Source organism: Lepidochelys olivacea (genome assembly GCF_965140295.1).
Source record: "Lepidochelys olivacea isolate rLepOli2 genome assembly, chromosome: 15".
Taxonomy (NCBI): domain Eukaryota; kingdom Metazoa; phylum Chordata; order Testudines; family Cheloniidae; genus Lepidochelys; species Lepidochelys olivacea.
Genome location: NC_140425.1, coordinates 30,804,302 through 30,823,555, shown reverse-complemented (window position 1 = coordinate 30,823,555; position 19,254 = coordinate 30,804,302). Strand labels below are relative to the sequence as shown.

The window sequence follows — 19,254 nt, the reverse complement described above, 5'->3', positions numbered from 1 at the left end:
GAGAGCGCTAAAAGGGACACATCTGAGCTACCGCTTGGGGCACTGAAGTACGCGGGCACAACCCCCTTAGTAGTGCCTGCAAGGACGGAGCAAGAAGTGCTTGTCATGAGTACCTGTCTGAAAGGCAGTAAAGGGACGTTAGCAATGATAGAGCAGCCGATGGGAGGAGAGCTCCCTGAAGGAGTGCTGGTCCCCAGTGGAGTCATAACCCTACCTGCTGAAGCCCAGGAAAGGGTGACTATACTGATTGCTAATGAAACGAGTCGTGATATTTTTGTGAAGCAAGGACAAAAGATAGCAGACCTCTTTGAGCCTGAGTCGATTGTAAAACCCCAGTATGAAACTCCAGTTTCGGCAATAGACCCAGCAAAGTTTGACTTTGGAGATTCACCAGTATCCGAGGACTGGAAAGATCGCCTGAGGAAGAAACTTTGTGAAAGATCCAAGGTGTTCTCACTGCATGAGTGGGATGTGGGATGTGCAAAAGGAGTAGAGCACAATATCAGACTACATGACTCTCGACCTTTCAGGGAGAGATCTAGGAAGATTGCTCTCTCTGAGATGGAAGATGTGCGACATCATCTTCAGGAGCTGGCTGCGAATGGCATCATTACAGAGTCCCGCAGCCCATACGCCTCACCCGTTGTGGTAGTCCGCAAAAAGAATGGGAAAATCCGGATGTGTATTGACTACCGCACCCTAAACAGCCGTACTGTGGTCGACCAGTACACTATGCCTCGAGTGCAAGACACCTTAGACTGTTTGCTGGGAAGCCAGTGGTTCTCTGTGTTGGATCTTCGAAGTGGATACTACCAGATCCCTCTGGGAGAAGAAGATAAGGAGAAGACAGCCTTCATCTGCCCATTAGGGTTTTATCAGTTCGAACGCATGCCCCAAGGGATTTCTGGAGCACCTGCCACCTTTCAACGTCTCATGGAGAAAGTTGTGGGAGACATGAATTTACTGCAAGTGTTAGTTTATTTGGATGACCTGATTGTGTTTGGAAGAACCTTAGAGGAGCATGAAGAAAGACTTCTTAAAGTGCTTGATAGGTTGGAGGATTATGGTCTGAAGCTTTCAATTGACAAATGCCAGTTATGCAGAACCTCAGTGAAGTATGTGGGTCACATTGTGTCCCAAGAAGGTGTGAGTACCGATCCTGATAAAATAGAAGCACTCACTACATGGCCACGTCCAAGTAACTACAGAGAACTCAAGACCTTCCTTGGATTTAGTGGCTACTACCGCAGATTTGTGAAAAACTATGCTACGATTGTAAAGCCTCTGAATGATCTTACCAGGGGACATCAGTCCAGCAAGAACAAATCTAAGTCCAAGAATAAGGGGAGGTCCCCAAAGCCTCCTGTGCAGAGACACAATGGCCCCTTTGCACCATTTGGGCCACGGTGGGATGAGAGATGTGAAAGGGCTTTTCGAGAAATCATTACTTGCCTAACTCATGCTCCAGTCCTAGTTTTTGCTGACCCAAGCAAACCATTTATCCTGCATACTGATGCCAGTTTGGAGGGTCTGGGAGCAGTCCTGTACCAGGAAGTGGAAGGCAAATGTAAACCGGTAGCCTTTGCCAGCCGAGGATTGTCTGATAGTGAAACTCGCTATCCCACCCACAAGCTGGAGTTTTTGGCCTTGAAATGGGCCATCACTGAGAAATTTCGAGACTACTTGTATGGTGCTCAGTTCCAGGTGTGGACAGACAACAATCCACTGACTTATGTGTTAACAAGTGCTAAGCTGGATGCTACAGGGCAGAGATGGGTGGCTGCCTTGGCTAGCTATGAGTTCAGCATTCAGTACCGATCAGGGAGAAGCAATGTAGATGCAGATGCATTGTCCAGGCGTCCGCAGGCTCCAGAAGTTGCTGTGATACCCACAGATGGAGTGAGAGCTATTTGCAGTGTGAGTCGCCGAGAGCCAGAGGCCCGTGAAGGCTTTCAGGGATGTGTTGCAGAAGCTTTGGGCCTGCCCCCTGAATGCATGCCTTCTGCTTCGGTGAACTATATTGCATTAGACCAATCTCCTTTGCCCATGCTCAATGCGGCTGACTGGCAAGAAGCCCAGCGGCAAGATATTGACATTCGTGATACACTACTTGCCAAAAGGGAGGGGCGAAGCCCAGCTGCGGTTGTCCCACCTAACCCGGAGGGTAAACTACTATTGAGAGAATGGACCAAACTAAAACTGATTCAGGGAGTGCTACACCGAATGACCACTGACCCTTTACAAAAACAACGAGCACAACTAGTACTGCCAAAAAAGTACAGAGCCCTGGCCATGAGGGCCCTGCATGATGACTTTGGGCATTTAGGGATGGAGAGGACCCTGGAACTTATTCGTAGTAGGTTCTATTGGCCCCGAATGGCTGAAGATGTTCGCAGGAAATGTGAGACTTGCGCTCGATGTGTTCAAAGGAAAACTCTGCCCACGAGGGCTGCATATCTCAAGAACATCACCAGCAACAAACCTTTGGAGTTGGTATGCATTGATTTCTTGTCTGTGGAGGTAGACAAGAGGAATGTTGGAAACATTCTAGTAGTGACTGACCATTTTACACGGTATGCACAAGCATATCCCACACGTGATCAGAGGGCCACCACCGTTGCTCGAGTATTGTGGGACAAATATTTCTCAGTCTATGGATTCCCGGCTCGGATACACTCTGATCAGGGGCGGGATTTTGAGAGTCACCTTCTGAAGGAGGTGCTGAAGATAGCAGGAATTAAAAAGTCTAGGACAACGCCTTATCACCCCCAAGGTGATCCTCAGCCCGAGAGGTTCAATCGAACCCTATTAGATATGTTGGGAACTTTGCGACCAGAGCAGAAGGCAACCTGGAGCCAGCATGTCGCATTTCTGGTGCATGCCTACAATGCCACAAAGAACGATGCTACGGGAGTCACCCCATATCTCTTGATGTTTGGGCGAGAACCAAGATTACCCATAGACTTGTGCTTTGGTGTATCAGAGGATGGAGATAGCTATGAAACTCATCAGCAGTATGTATCCCGACTAAGAGAAAAGTTGCGGGATGCTTATCGCTTAGCTACCGCTGCGGCTCGGAAGAACGCAGACCGCAACAAACATCGATATGATGCTAGAGTGCGTTCGCAGGAGCTCCAGCCGGGGGACAGAGTCCTGCTGCGAAATTTGGGTATTGCTGGCAAACACAAGATAGCTGACAGATGGAAGGCAATACCTTACCTGGTGATGGAAAAGCTGGGAGATCTGCCGGTCTACAAGATCAAACCTGAAGACGGTCCAGGGCAAATAAAGACGGTGCATAGAAACCTTTTGCTCCCTGTGGGGGAATTGGTAAGCACCCCTTGTGAGATGGGCCACGGCAGGGCCGCCGGGCAGAACAGAGGTGCTAGACCAAAGCCGCCATCCAACACAGACAGTGGGCCCCCTGCAGCTAACTTACCCCTATTCTGCACATCTGAGAGTGAGTCTGAGGAGGAAGACACAACCCTGGTGTATCCTGGGATGGAGACAAGATTTCAGTCTCGATCAGCTGAACCAAACGAGAGTTTTCCCTCTTCCGCCCTAAACCCAATGGCGGAACTATTTAGGCCCCTTTCTGATACCCCGGTGCTGCTGATGAGACCCCCCTGTGATGACAAACACAGGTTATTGGACAATGGGGACAGACAGGTAGAGGATGTCCTGGGCACCTTGGACCCTCCAGCGTTAGAACTAGGAGTGCAGGGGCCTACGCCAGTAGCCGAGGGACCCTCCAGGGAAGCCTCTCCATCCGTCACTCAAGAGGATGTTCCCCCTACCTCGGCAACAGAGATTCTCAATAGACGAGACAGGGTGATAAGACCAGTGAAACGGTTAACTTATGATGCACCTGGGGTGACTAGTGAGGAGCCAATACATTTAGCACACAGGCTTGTGGAAGCTAAAGTGGGCTTCCTGAGGCCCTTTGGAGGAAACCAATGAGTTGGTATAAAGGGAGTGTGATTTGTCGGGACGACAAAGTCTCGGCTGGGGGGAGGATGTAAGCAGTGTCAGGATGAGCTCCACCCTGACATCTGGTGGTGAGGTGTGGCAAGTTGTGGAAAAGAACTTCAGGGGCCGATCTCATTTGCATAGGCACACCCACCACGCCTAGAATGAGACCATAGCTGCCCAAATGGTCACTTTGGCTGCTGTGGGATCCCCAGTGTCTCTGTTATTGGGGCAGGAAGAATAAATTGTTATTACCCTGATTATGGGAACTGTGCTTGGAACTGTACGTGGCCTTTTGTTATGATGGAGGGATTCACCATCAACTAAGTAGCACTCGCTAGGCAAGGGTCATGGGTTCCAAAACTGTGTGAATGGAGAGAGGCTGGGGACAAGTAGTAGTACTTGGTGGCATGGGCCCCTTGGTGAGGGCCTTACATGCTGATTGCACTTCCTCCTCTCTCCACTGTGGAATATCAGAGCTAATTTTGATTTCATTAGAAGTCTAGTTATAGGCTGCTGAGCTGACTTTGGGCTGACAGTGCACCAGCACTGGGGCTCCCCTACTACAAGCTGAATTCACCTAAGAGCTGAAATCACTGAGTGTTGTGTTAAGTAGTGGGGGAGCCTGAAGATATATTGTGGAGCAGTTTGCGGGACGGCTGGTGAAGCAGTTCGACGCGGAGCAGTGTGTGGATGGCAGGAGCTGCTTGTGGGCCGTGGAGCTGAGTTCGTGGGGCAGCTGAGCGAAGGAGTTGGTGGGGCGGCTGACGGAGCGGAGCGCAGCTGAGCGAAGGAGTTCGTGGGGCGGCTGGCGGAGCGCCGCTATGGAGCTATGGGGCGGTCAGCTTCAGATCACGTAAGGTGCCTCTTACCCCCGTCCCATTTCCACCCAGGTTGGGAGGTAAAGCTCCGCCGATAAACTTTCGAACTCTGGGGCTGCCCTGACCAGGGACAGAGACTTTTGGGGCATTGGACTTTTGGGACTTTGGGTGATTTGGGGTTGCTGGACTCAAGAACCAAAGGGAAAAGGGCATGCCCCAATTTGCCTGGGGTGGGGTTGTTTTTGCTCATGGGTTGTGTTATGAATCCTGTTGGTGGTGTTTCCCCAACATAATGCCACATTGTTTCTCTCTGTTATTAAAAGACTTTTGCTACACTCAGACTATGTGCTTGCGAGAGGGGAAGTATTGCCTCTTGGAGGCGCCCAGCGGGGGTGGTATATATTTTTCCCAGGTCACTGGGTGGGGGCTCGAGCCGGTTTGCATTGTGTTATTGGAATGGAACCCCTAGATATTGAACCCGGCCCTTGTTGCTGCCAACTCTGACGGGCAGAAGGGTTACACCAGCATGCTTGGGGCAGATCAGGATTGTATCTGAGTACTCGCCACTTCGTTCCCCTCTTTCTAAATCTTGGGATCTGGGGGGATACACAGTGCAGACAAGGCCTTTCCCAACCCTGCTGGGTGTATATCCCCACCACAGTCATGCACATGCTGTCAGAGAGCCATACCCCACCACATATGCTATCAGTCGCTCTGCAGCCCCCGTCCCTTTCATCAGCAGCCACCGGGGCCTCGATTATTGTTGGTTTGCTTGGGATGCACTGGGACTTACTCAGGAGGTTTTGAATTTTTTTAAAGTTCTGACATTTCAGAATCCTGACTCCTCAATCTTTTGATCACCTTGGGCTGCTTGCCAATGCTCTTGTTAATCCGGCCCCCCCACCCCACGAGCGCTGCTTGATAATGGGAAACTTCCATAAACACGGTGTTTAAAAGCCATTTAAACATCAAAATCCCAGTGAAGTGAAACTGACACTCTGGAGCTTAAAACTGAATAAAGCGCCACTCACTCTGATGTGGGCGGAGGAAGCATTGATGAAGATAGGCCCTGGTGTTTGGGAAAAGACACTCTTGTGGCCAGAGGATCCCGTTATACCCGGATGTATTGTAGTCCAGCAGCATGGGGAGGGCTCGGCAGAGTCAATGGAACAATGCTGATTTGCACCTGGTGAGAATCCAGCCCTGTGTCTGCAAACTCCATGGGACTGGCTTCCCTGCTGCCATGACCCCAAACCTTGAGGAAGTTGGTGGCAGTCCTGGGAATGCAGGTTCTGGGCTGGAGTTAGTAAAGTGAATTGGGGCCCTTTTCTGATGAAAGTCTCACTCTAATGGCAAAGCATGATTCGAGTTGCATTTGTAGGGTAACACCCGATCAGCTGTCATTTTACTCCCAGTCCTTTCAGTCCAGTTTTACTCTTCTGTCCGTTTCAGTGTCAAAAGGTAAAAGAGGTCCTGGAAGGTGCTCAGGTTTGGGAAGCTGGAATATTCACCTGGCTTTTATCTTCCCTGCTAAACAGTTTTAAAAACTGTTTACATTGACCCCATGAGCCGCAAAGCACCTCAGCAGCTGGTCCCATTGAAATGGAGATCTGACCTCATGCCAATGAGAGCAGGTACCCCAGGAGGCTCTTCCACTGTTTCCTCAGCAGCCACATCTGGGCATAAATAAGTTTGAATTTGGCTTCCACCTCTGATGTGGTAATTTCTACTTCCATTAGCCACCGTCCCACTGTCCCCAAGCTCCTCATTACCCTTACTAAATTTCATTTAGGTGTTGGGCCCTGTCTAGATTATCTTTAATCTCCATCCCCTCTTCAGTGTTTAGGGATCCCACTTCTTCTTTCCTTGTTTTCTTTTTATTTATATGGCTAAAGAAGCTTTTACTGTTGGATTTACTTTCCATTGCGAGGTCCAACTCTGCTTGGCTTTTGGCAGTTCTCACTTTATCCCTACACTTTCTGACCTCCAAGAGGAAGCTTTCCTTGCTGATTCAGCCCTTCTTCCATTTCCTTGTAGGCTTTCTGCTTTCACTTAATAACCGGTCGGCGATACTTATTCATCCAATTTGGCCTGCAACACTTCCCTATGAGTTTTCCCCCTTGCTTGGGATGCAGACAAGTTTCTGCAACTTTGACTTAAAGTAAATCCAAGCCTCCTCCACATTCACATTCTGTCCACAATGAGGTATTTTACCCAGGGATTTAAAGCAAACACCACAGAGATATAGGCAGTTACACAGCAGAGCAGAGGGACGCACCTCTGCTCATACACACACGTCAAGCCTGGAAGCCAAAGGGATTGCCAACGCCTGCTTTGATGTCTTAGCTCTAAGAAGCGACTCTGATGGAGCGTTATTATTATCACCTGCTCCTTCCTAGCAAACTTGTTCTGAGCATCTTCTCACCACGCTGTTTGTGTGTGTCTCTCTCTGTGAGTCTCTTCAGTTGTGAAATGGCTTGCAGCCTGTGGCAGGTGGACTGCTGCTGCTGTCTGTTCCTTCCCATACGGCCGCTTTTTCCCACGCTCTCCCTGGTCGGCTAAAAACACAGTTTGCCTCTGTACCGTTCCTGGCTAACGAGCCGCTCAACCACGTGAATCTTCACCATGTTCTACGCGGTGCTGACTGCTTAGCCCTGCACCTGGCTTGGTTCCTGAAACCAGTTAGGCCCACATGGCATTTTGCTGTGTGGACAAGCATCCTAGCCGTGCTGCAGATTGAGAGAATGCTTTCCTCAGACAGGGATTTTGTTTTCCTTGGAGGACCGGAAGAAACGCTGTGGAAACGTTGGAAGATGTTGAGTGCCAGTCCCCTGGTGCAGAGCAAATGATTGCAGGCAGGAGTTACAGATTTTTACTCTGCGCGACATTTATAGAGTCATTCTGGTAAACCGGAGGTTTGACAAACGAGTTCATAAGCAGCCAGCGTTGCTGCATAATTCAGCACAGCTCCGCTGCTTACATCAGGGATTGGGGCCTCATATAGCTCTAATGTGCCACCTGACGCAACCTGGTTACCAATGGCAATGAAAAGCGGAAGGATTCTTGATCTCGGTCAGGTCTAGTGTTCTTCTCCGTGTGTTTCACTCGGGAATGAAGCCACTGAGTGTGTCGCTCCACGTTGTACACCCCAGAGGTTGGGGTGAAGATGGGAAAGGAAGCAGACAGGTTGTGGACGGAGGCAGTGGGTTGGTGTAGTGTTGGGAACATCAGCTAGTGGGCCAAGAGAGTCCATCGTGACCACCTAGCTCATGCTCTGTTCTGGGGAAATGTGACCTCCCTGAGACCCGCTCAGCCAGCTGGGAGATTAAGGAAGGTGGGGCCATACAGAAACCTAGTAACTGTGGCTGAACTGGGATTCCTTGAATGTCAGGAATAAATAATGGCCTAGTCCTGTATTTCCTTTGTTTGCAGATGTTGTATTGAAAAGGGTTTTGCTGGCATTGGATGTCTATGGTAAAGGCTAGGCATGCTTGCTAAAGTCCCAGAACAATAAACTCCTAATAAATGGACTTGCTGTATTTCTGTTCTTGTTTAGTTATTGCACCTAGTCTCCAGCAATTACAGAGCTGACAGCTGGCAAAGATTTGCATGGGGCGTGAAATTGAGTTCATTTTAATGTCTAATCTGCACAAAGCTCAAGTTTGGTTTCTAAAAGCCTCGTTTTGCCTCAGTGTTGCCGGCACATCTGCTTCTCGCCTTAGCCTCTCATTTCTAAAAGTTGATTTTCCCCATTTTTCTCTGGCATGAGCAATCAGTGCAGGAGATCTTTGCCGTGCCTCTTAAGTGGTTTAACGCCAGCACTTGGGAGTCTGTGGCATTTGTAGGCAGAGTTTTGCCTACAGGAGGTTGTCGGCTGGTTCTCAGTGCTTGCCTCCCTTTGTGCTGGGCCCGTCGGAGGAGTGTTCTGCCATGAAACCCTCTTTAGGCCTTGTTATGACAGCACGTGCAGCGTTGCTTGCTGGGATTATACAGCACCAGCAGCAAACTGGCTCCTTTCAGAGAACTCCTCTTTGGTCAGCTTCCCTCAGGTGTGCACCAGGTATTTCTAAGCCTGTCTTTGCCCTCAAAGGAGAAAGTTGGCTTCAGAAGTGGGTTACGTTATTTTGATTTACTTCCTCCTCTCATTCGCTGCTTGTGAACCGCGCTGGGGACAGCAACCCCATATTTTATCCGCAGACTGGGGACAGAATGGGCAGCGGCCGGGGGCAGACATTCCTAATGGTGAAGTGCAGGGAACCCTAGAGTGGTGAGGTTCCCGCAGCTTCCAGCATTTTTACCACAGTCTTAATCAAACTACAGGATACTTTATGGAATGATTATTATTTTGTTTGCCGTAACGTGGAGCGGCCCCAGTCAGGGCTCCAGGCTCTGCTGTAGTAGGCGTTGTGCTGCCATACAATAAAACTACTGTCTCTGTCCAGACAGCGTCCAGTCTCAGTAAAGCTTCAAGCCGCAGGATGCTCTGTCATTCCGGTGCAGAACATCTCACACCTTACGCAAACCCTGGTGCCTCCCTGGCTAACAAGTATCCGAATCCATGTGGATGAGCTTCAGACGTGGCAGTACCCCGGTCACCCGTTGGTTTATTTGACATTAGGGAAGAAGAGCTCAGGGCTTCCATTCTGCACGGTGTTTTCAAAGGGCCCTCCATTGCACGGGCATGGTTCTGAGTGTGCAATCTCTTCTAGGCAGCTTTCCTGTGCTTCCTCCCTGTGAGTACAAATGGTAGGTCTGATGTGTGAAAATCCAGTTCTTCACACAAGAGGGGGTTGAGCGGGCCCGTTTGCTCACACTTGCCGTGTAGCATATGCACACCTTTGGTGCCCAGAAGACCAAACAAGCCCCGTTCCAGGGACAAGATGGTGGGAGGGGAAGTATAAAGAATGGGGCAGCTGGTCAGAATCTTCACCCAAGCCTTGAATCTTCTTCAAGTGTCTAAAAAGCTCAGTGACTTTTTGTTGTTTCTCCCATTTTCACAGGCATTTCTACGTCCTCACTCCGTCAAGGAGTGCAAATATCTAAAGAGCACAGGAAAGGAGGTTCTCGCAATATTTCTGTCACAATGGAACCAAGAAACACCCCAAATCTCACCAAGAAGCCCATGCTCCTGGGGCATCCAACTCTGTCTTCAGACCGAAGCCCTCCTGTGAGTATCTAAACTTACCCAGTCAAACTCCTGAACATGTTGAAGTTCCTCCATCAGAAACATGGGCATGGCCTTGTATGGACCTGTAGAGAAGTGCAGATCTGGAGTCCCCCTTCCTCACGTACAGGTCCATGAAGACGAAAGGGTGGAATCCACCACAAATGACTGGTCCCTCATTACACACAAAATCCACCAATATTTTGAAGCTGTGTGTCAGGGCAGATCTGAATGATGGGGGACCTAATGCAGAGGACACTTCATTGCTGCTGGAGTGGGAGGGGTTAGATGTGACCCAGCATATTCTTTCCGGCAACATGAATATTTAATGGCATGATTGTAATAAATACTAAATACTAAGAAGCTGTCCTTTTCTGGCATCTTTCACCAAGGATCTTAAAGGGCTGTACAGACCTTGATTAACAAAATCCCACAAACCTCCCAGTGAGGTAAGTACAGATTTTGCCTATTTTACAGATGGGGAAACTGAGGCATAGAGTGGTGCCATGACTTGCTCAAGGTCTCCCAGCAAAGCCAGTGGCAGAGCCAGGGATAGACTCTAGCTGTCTTGATCACCCTACTCTAACCACTGCATGACTGTACTGCCCTGCTTTTGCAGAATGGAAGTGAGCCTAAAAACGTAAACATTGCCCGTGTCTGATTTGTGTCTGATTATAGCAAGAAACCAGAACTGGGGAGCAGTGATTTGAGGGGCAAGAGGGTGGAAATGAGACACGTCTCAGCACAAAGACTGTTATTCTTGACACAAACCGCACAACATTCTTGCATCTATCTAATGCTTTGGAATTCTGAGCCTGGCACATCTCCGCTGTCAGTCTAGCAGAGATAAAAACCTAGAACACATTGCTGCTTTCTCTAAACCGAGCCTGACCTCTCGGCGTTTGAAACTCAGTGCGGTGAAAGCAAAATCCATGATTAGCTGCCAAATGACAGGGGTTTTCAGACCATCTGGAATACAGGGTGATTTTCTGCTTTAAGCCCACTGTCTTCGTTCCGTTTAGCAGGAAGGGAATTTCGAGACTAGACTAGGAATACACTAGCTGCCCAACTGAGAAGCAGAAGAAAGCTTTGCAGTGCATTATGAGCTTTCAGGAGCTGCGCTGGTTTACACCTGCTGGGGATCTGGCCTTTTGCATGGTGCTCCCCGTGGGGCTCAGTTTTGCTATGTCCATGGCAGCGTTGCTTTGTCTGCATGGGGAGTAGGGTCAGGACCTGAGCTTGGGCTCAACCTGCATGGTGCTGATATCCTCAGCTGCAACTGAAATCAAAGGCAGAGGAAGGAGCTCTGCACTCCCAGGGGTTACTCTCAGCACGCTGCAGGAAAGGCCTGGAAGGACCAAAGGGTTTGTGCCCTCTGGTTGCTGTGTGCTGGAATTGTTGATCTCAGCCCAGGGGCCTGCGTTGCACAAACACAGCATGGCCCTTCCCGGGCTGTCCGTCTCCGCAGAGAAGCCAAGGACTCCGAGGCTGAACTCCCTCAAGGGCAGCCCCTGCCGGTCAGGGATGATGCACAGAGCGGGGCAGAGCAGGGGACACTTGCGTGGACTGTGCCTTTTCGGGGGGAAAAGAGAACTCTGCTCTCTAACGATCCAATTCAATGCGACTCCTGTCGCGAGCACGAAATGCACTTCGCTTCACCATGGCGGTGTAGCTCCCCAGGCCCCAGTGCTGGGCAAGGGCCAAAGCTTGTCGTGCCAGACACTTAAAGCTGGGCAGGGCTCAATTCTGCACCAGACAGACGCATCTGGGCTTGCAGCAAATCAGCAGTGCACAATAATGCCAGTGAGTGTGGGCTGGTGCTAGCAATGGCTGGTGGATATGATTGGGGGTGTTTCAGAGGAAGGTAAATCCTGGGCATGGAAGGCAAGCAAGTAGTGTCAGTTCCAACCCAAACTGGGCCATTCTTTCCCTGCACCAGGTGCTGTCTAGATCTCCTTCGTGTTCTTTTTGCTGGCTTTTATTAGTGCAGCTGTTTGAAATACTCTGCTGTAAATAAACTCTCTGCTTGGCTGCATCTTCTTCCAAGAAATCAATTCAATTAAATTTAATTAAATTGAGGTGCAATATGGGAGCAAAAAGCAAAGGCATTTGCACGGCACCGTAAATCTCGGTGTCTAAAGAGTCGTAACGTGTCCCACATTTCTCTCCCTGCCCTCCCATTCCTCTGCTGAGAAGGGAAGCATCCAAACACAGATGCATCCTTTCTCTTCCTTTCCCTTTGCTTCTGCTCATCACCCTCTTCTACGCCGTCTCCAATCCTCTCCTCTCTTACTGAAAAAGAGAGTGCCAAGGCAAATCTCACATGGCAACAAATCTGTGACCTCCTGGGAACCTCCTTCCTGTCACTCTGCTTCATGCCGCAGTGACACTAGAGATAGAAGTCACGTCCTTCTGCTCCAATACTCATAGGCCCCTGTCACTGGAACGAAAGGAGAATCTTCCTAAATGTCTAGCAGTGCAGCATCTCTGACACACACACTCGAGATGTTCTCATTCCACCTAGCAAAGAGGGAAGCAGCTACGTACACTCTTGCCAGCTGATTGCAATCTCTTTTCCTCACTGCTGCTTCTAACAGCTCCTTGGCATGAGAAATGATCGGAGAGGTGCTCCTTTATATTTGCACCATTTCTGCTGCGTGCTCATTTACTTCTTGTCCTTTTCTGCCCCTTGGAGAGGGATACTTTTCTTTGCCGTCAGTTTCACTTCCTGGTTCCCATGCTGGTGCATTTGGGTTCCCAAGGCTGCGAAGGAATGATTGAATTAAACAAACATCGTGGTTTAATTGTATTTGATACATTCAAGGAACCATTTAATCCAGAGTGAAATTCGCACCTTGTGCAAAGGGACAGCAGATCTCGGGTTGGCGGAAGCTTCCTAACAGTGTGTGTGTGTGTGTGTTGGGGGGGGCCCTGGAGCCCGAACCGTGGCCCACACTCTGCATTGCCCTTTGCCCTCGAGCCCCTACCCTCTCACTGCCCCTTCTCCCTGATCCCCTGCCCCTGCACTGCCCCTTCCCCTCAAGACCCCACCCCCTGCTCATCCTTAGGGTGGATAAAAAGTGGAAGGCATAGCCCTCCCTCTTTTAAAAGTGGGGGGGGCATGGACCCCCAGACCCACCCCTTCCAGCGCCCCTGACAGATCTAGGTATCATTGAAGTCCCGCAGGGATGAATTTTACTCATTAGAATCTGTAAATCCACCTCCTTTTGAACAAAAAAAATCCCTACATTTTGGCCCTACATGAGGCTCGTGTCCCAGGTTAAAGTCCTATCCAATCTTTTCCTTACACTGAGCCTATACTGCAGCCAGGCTGCTTGGGGTTATAATTCTTCCATCAAAACCCGAGTTTACTCCCTTTAACACCAGCACAGGCATGGAAACCTATTGTTTCTTCTTCCTCTACAGCCCGGGGAGGTGGGTGGGTTGAGGAACTCAAAATTTTCCTCCCTTCTTCAGCAAGGAGGAAAAATCCATGATCTAAAGCAAACCAACCGACCTCATTTTGGGTTTTGAATTTCTGAGGCCCAAGCAGCAAACCACCAATGATTTCCCGTGACTCTGCTGAGCAGATTTATATTTCGCGAGTGACAGGGGACTGCCGCTCTGAAAGTGAGCTGCTCTCTGATGGATAACTGGGTCAGTGAAGGGTGCAATGATCTGTTGGCATGGAGCACTTCCACTGCCTGACAAACTGTAAATCAGAGCTGCTGGCATAGACCTCCCAGCCAGCTCAGTGGAATCGTGCTCATTTGTGTCCCAGCAGTTCAAATTCTAGTGCTGCCTTTCCTTATTGCTTTGGAAAGTGCTTCCTTCTGGACTACCGTACCTGTGTTCCGGGGTCAAACAAGCACTGAGCTTCCTTATTGCTTTCAAATGGGGTGTCTGAAGGGAATATGGCTTTTCAAAGGTGGAAGGTCTGGATCTTGCATATGTTTTCTCGTATTGATGCGAAATAGGCAGGTCTGCACCCCAGTGCAAAACTGAGTGGCCAAAGGCAAGACTTGGACGTCCTGTTAAGGCAACTACCTGAGCTGGAATGTTCCACCCCCCAGTTCCCCCAAGGAAGGTGCATTTGGATCCATTTCCAGTGCAAACCCAGACCCCGGCAATGGACCGAGAGCGTATCTATCTGAGTGCCATGAATAATCACAGGCATGTACAGAGCAGAGCCTGGACAAGCCATTTGATGTAGCAGTCTGATCCGCCTGCACTCTGGGGGGAGCACCGTTCCCGTGCTGGTTCTCATGACTGCTCAGGTGAATGCATTCTGGAACCTCTGCCACCTCCCCAGGGGGGTTTAGATTTTCTGGGTGACATTCCCCCTGGGTGAAGGTCTATGCACCACTCAGACCCTCAAAATAGGCATCGGCGTGGTGCACCTTGTGCTTGGGAGAGGGGTGGCTTTCTCCCCCGATGTCTAACACAGGGCCTTGAGTTGCAAAGGGAAGACTCCCCTTGACTTCAAAGGAAGTTGGATTTGGCCCCAAATCTTTTCCTTCCTTTTGCTTGAGGCTCCTGCTTCTGCCCTCTGCTGAGGCTGTGCAGAGTTCCCTTCCTTCATTTCCATTGCCCCCAGAGGCTATTTTCTACTCAGATTCTGACCATGCTCCCTGGAATCCCTCTCGCTAGACCACATAAATGCTGCTCCTGCATTCTGTCCTCTGAGTTCCCCGCCCCCATTTTATTTCCTGCCCCTTGCACTTTGCTTTCCCGTCTCACTGACATTAGAAACGGACAAGACCTGGTAGGTCACCTAACGCATGGGTGCTTAGGGCACATTTCCAAGCGTCTCATCTGGCATTGTTTTAAACTCCCCGAGCAATGAGGTTTCCTTTGGGAGACCCCAATCTAATACATTTTAGTGCCCAGAAGCTTTTCCGAGTATTCAGCCTAAATTTCCCCTTATCACTAGGGCTGTCATGCGATTAAAAAATTAATTGCAATTAATCGCGCTGTTAAACAACAATAGAATACCATTTATTTTAAATATTTTTGGATGTTTATTACATTTTCAAATCTATTGATTTCAATTACAACACAGAATACAAAGTGCACAGTGCTCACTTTATATTTCTTTTTGATTACAAATATTTGCACTGTAAAAAACAAAATTTATTTTTCATTTCACCTCATACAAGTACTGTAGTACAATCTCTTTATCATGAAAGTTGAACTTAAAAATGTAGAATTATGTTCAAAAAAACTGCATTCAAAAATAAAACAATGTAAAACTTTAGAGCCCACAAGTCCACACAGTCCTACTTCTTGGTCAGCCAATCGCTCAGACAAACAAGGTTTGGTTTACAATTTTCAGGAGATAATGCTGCCTGCTTCTTGTTTACATTGTCACCTGAAAGTGAGAACAGATGTTCTCATAGCTCTGCTGTAGCTGGCGTTGCAAGATATTTACATGCCAGATGTGCTAAAGATTCCTATGCTTCATGCTTCAACCACCATTCCAGAGGACATGCTTCCATGCTGATGACGAGTTCTGCTTGATAATGATCCAAAGCAGTGAGGACTGACGCATGTTCAGTTTCATCATCCGAGTCAGATGCCACTAGCAGTTTCTTTTTTGGTGGTTGGGTTCTGTAGTTTCCGCATCAGAGCATTGCTCTTTTAAGACTTCTAAAAGCAAACTCCACACCTCATCCCTCTCAGATTTTGGACTGCACTTCAGATTTTTAAACCTTGGGTCGAGTGCTGTAGTTATTTTTAGAAATCTCACATCGGTAGGTGTGTTTTGTCAAATCTGCTGTGAAAGTGTTCTTAAAATGAACATGTGCTGGGTCATCATGTGCAGCTGCTGTAAGATGAAAGATATGCAGAATGCGGGTAAAACAGAGCAGGAGACATAAAATTCTCCCCCCAAGGAGTACAGTCACAAATTTAATTGCCGCATTATTTTTTTAATGAGCAGCATCAGCATGGAAGCATGTCCTCTGGAATGGTGGCCGAAGCATGGAAGGGGCATATGAATGTTTAGCATATGTGGCATGTAAATATCTTGCAACGCTGGCTACAGAAGTGCCATGCGGATGCCTGTTCTCACTTTCAGGTGACACTGTAAATAAGAAGCAGGAGGCAGTATCTCCTGTAAATGTAAAGAAACTTGTTTGTCTTAGCGATTGGCAGAATAAGAAGTAGGACTGAGTGGACTTGCAGGCTTTAAAGTTTTACTCTGTTTTGTTTTTGAGTGCAGTTATATAACCAAAAAAAATCTGCATTTGTAAGTTATGCTTTCACGATGAAGAGATTGCACTACAGTACTTGTATGAGGTGAACTGAAAAATACTATTTCTTTTGTTTATCATTTTTATAGTGCAAATATTTGTAATCAAAAATAATAATGTAAAGTGAGCAGTGTGCACGTTGTATTCTTATGTTGTAATTGAAATCAATATTGAAAATGTAGAAAAACATCCAAAAATATTTCATACATTTCAATTGGTATTCTATTGTTATAAATGCGATTAATTGCCATTCATTTTTTTGAGTTAATTGTGTGAGTTAACTGCAATTAATTGACAGCCCTACTTATAACATTTCATCCCATTACTTCTAGTTATTCTCCCTCCGGCTCTGCTAAACAACTCTTCTCCTTCCGTGGGGTTTGCATCTTGGATAGTTGCATCTTGCATATTTGTCAAGTCTGATCATGTCTCCCACAAGTGATCCTGTGGTTGACTTTTCACCAAGTTATAACTTTCTTGAAAGGTGGGGCCCAGAACCGGACACAGAATTCCAGGCCATATCCCCCCTCGGGATGGAGGAAGAAATTGACTATCTCCCTAAAGACCAAGCACGGTGAAAACCAAGTTTTAAAATTGCAGTACGTCTGGCCCAGTTCCTGGCCAAGTCTACTGCCACTTGTACACTACATTCACAGTACAAAGCAGCCCTCGTGCCAGGAGGGCCAGCAAGGGTTAGGCCACCTTATCCTCACGCGGCACAGAGATGGGGTCTCTTGTCAGTCCCTCTCCTGGGATAGGGGTTGCTGGCCAGGGAAGGTGAGGCTGGAGTTTCTCTGCACTCTGCTGTCTCCTAGCTGTTGTGTTGGCCCATTGGGGCTGCTGGTGCCGACTGCTCTAATTTAGATCAGATGGACACAAACAGCCCAAGATATGGAGCACAAAGATGGCTTAAAGCCAACTTTGCACCCATCCTGAGCTGTGCAGTGTGTTTCTTGGCTGCAGCCAGGGATCTGGGCCTAGTGCCCATCGGACCAACACGGGAGGCATTGGCATTAGAGTAACATATCCAACTGGAACTCTGCCTTCCCCCCCGTCACTGGGACCATTGCCTCAGTTCTAGCACAATGAGCTAAAACCTGCTTGGTGTGCACTCAGAAATCCTCTGACGGTGAGGCTAAAAGTAGCGCCATTCTGCAGTAATTTATGGAAGGCGCGAGCGATTTCTCATTGTAGTTTTGTATTAGGTGTGTAGAGTTTTACGTACTATAAAATTGGATGTATTATTGTAAATCTCAGTTTGGCTGAGACTGGTACAAAGGGTGCTGTTAAATATAAATAAAATGCAATGATTATTTTGCAAGCATGGCTTTCATTTCTCTCTAATTTCCTGGCAAAGAAATTCCTTTTAGGGCGAAAGAAGAGGCTCTCCTCAACAATAATTCTATAGACTTATGGATAAACTCAATAGTTTCATTGGGGGATGTGCTCTTCTTGGCTTCCTGTTGTATAGTGCTGCTGTGTCCATCCCAGAGGTGGCTGCACTTCAGTGGTGGATGGAATAATTTCCATCCAACCATTATTCTGAAAAGTTCTGCGCTACCTTCCAGAAAAAGGGCTATAGAAACGTCAGGTAGGCTGCAGAGAATGGGGTGTGTGTGTATGTGTGTATAAGAGAGTGAGTATGTGAGAAAGGGGGCACTGGAGAGCCCAGACAGATGCATACCACAAAAAGCTAAAAAGTGAGAGGTTGAGTCCACCTTTCGGGGATTTTACTCTGTGGTTGTAGGGCAGGTGACTATCCCAATGCTGATGCCCCAGAGGGGCTCCATTTGCCTGGTGGAGGGAGTGAGAAGACCCAAGCAGCTGAGTAGACACACTTCTTTTCTTTTCCAAGCAGGTGGCGGTGGTGGAATTTACCGAAGTAGCGTGACTGAGCAAAGCGACAGCTGTGTACTTTCTGGCTATGCCAAGTTTCAGACAGACACTGAAATGAACTGGACATGAAAGTGCCAGGGTCCATGGTGTCCTTGGCAGTGAGATGCAGAGACCCCATCTCTGTGCCATGCAAAAATATATGGCATTTGGTGTGGGTTGGCGGGTTACTGCACCCTCCAGGCAGGCGACACCTACATTAAAATTCTCCCCGTTCTAACTCCGCACTAATTATGCCGGCTGCCTGTATTTATGAGACCGTAATGTCTTGAGAACACAAGCTGCTGAAGCCAGTGATTGATTGATGCCTTGTTGTGCCCTTGAAAAGAGCTCTCCAGCTGAGCTGAGCAAACTCTGTGCATTTCTCTGTGCTAATGGGCTGCCCCTTTCTATAGGGACAGTTCTGTTTCCTCCAGAGACTCCAGGATGAGCCACAGAGCTGCTGCCGGGGCGGGGGGGGCAGTCACAGGCCTCTGAGCACCATCCGTGGTTCTGCAGGAGGGGGCAATGTGTTACACTGGGGGAAGAGTCCCGAGGGAGATCGGAGAAGCGGCTTTGCTGGAGTCACTTAAATCGAAGCTCATGATTCAGAAAGGCAGCTCCAGCCCTGTGGATCGAGAGCAGGGGAGACATGGGCAGTCCCTTCAGGCACCATGCTGCCATGGGCTGGGGCCCCCTCAGGCTGTGGAGGGGCCCCAGAATGAGTCAGTACAGCTCCCAGCTCCTTGATTTCCACTGTGGCATGAGGTTCTGCAAGCCCTGCTCCCTGAATCCCTGTGGCACCCCAGAAGAAGGGCTGAGGGAGAGGGCAGGTTTTGGGGGGAAGGCTCCTTCCAGCACAGATCCGCAAGGGACAATCTCATTCGCTTTTGTCCCTTTAAATATAGAGCATCCCCTGATGTCCATCCCCTTATGAGGCGGGAGGGGTGGAGTTTCAGACTCCACCCTCAGGGGAGTGGGGCAGGACTCAGCACCAGCCGTGACAATGGCACTGGATTTCAGTCTTCCTCTGGGACCATGAAGTCCAGCCACAGCCCTTGGGTAGCTTTGGAGTTTGGGCCAGGATAACACCCCTGGTGAACAGCAGCACCCAGAGGACCTCTCAAGCTGGAATGCCAAGGGGACAGGAGGGCTCATGTTCCCAGTGAATGGT

At 48.8% G+C, this 19,254-nt stretch overlaps 1 protein-coding gene across 1 annotated transcript; it reads left to right on the top strand.

The window, feature by feature from the left end:
- The first annotated feature begins 2,792 nt into the window (after window positions 1-2,792).
- On the top strand, window positions 2,793-10,296 carry LOC311531781 (uncharacterized protein). Its single transcript, XM_084649480.1, has 2 exons — window positions 2,793-4,825; window positions 9,791-10,296. The coding sequence occupies exon 1, from the start codon at window positions 2,815-2,817 to the stop codon at window positions 3,958-3,960; it is 1,146 nt and encodes a 381-aa protein (XP_084505606.1). The 5' UTR covers window positions 2,793-2,814; the 3' UTR covers window positions 3,961-4,825; window positions 9,791-10,296.
- Window positions 10,297-19,254: the final 8,958 nt, after the last annotated feature.

What these genes read in the sequence shown, in the direction of transcription:
- LOC311531781 (XM_084649480.1), top strand. Translation starts at nt 2,815, where the DNA reads ATGTTGGGAACTTTGCGACCAGAGCAGAAGGCAACCTGGAGCCAGCAT.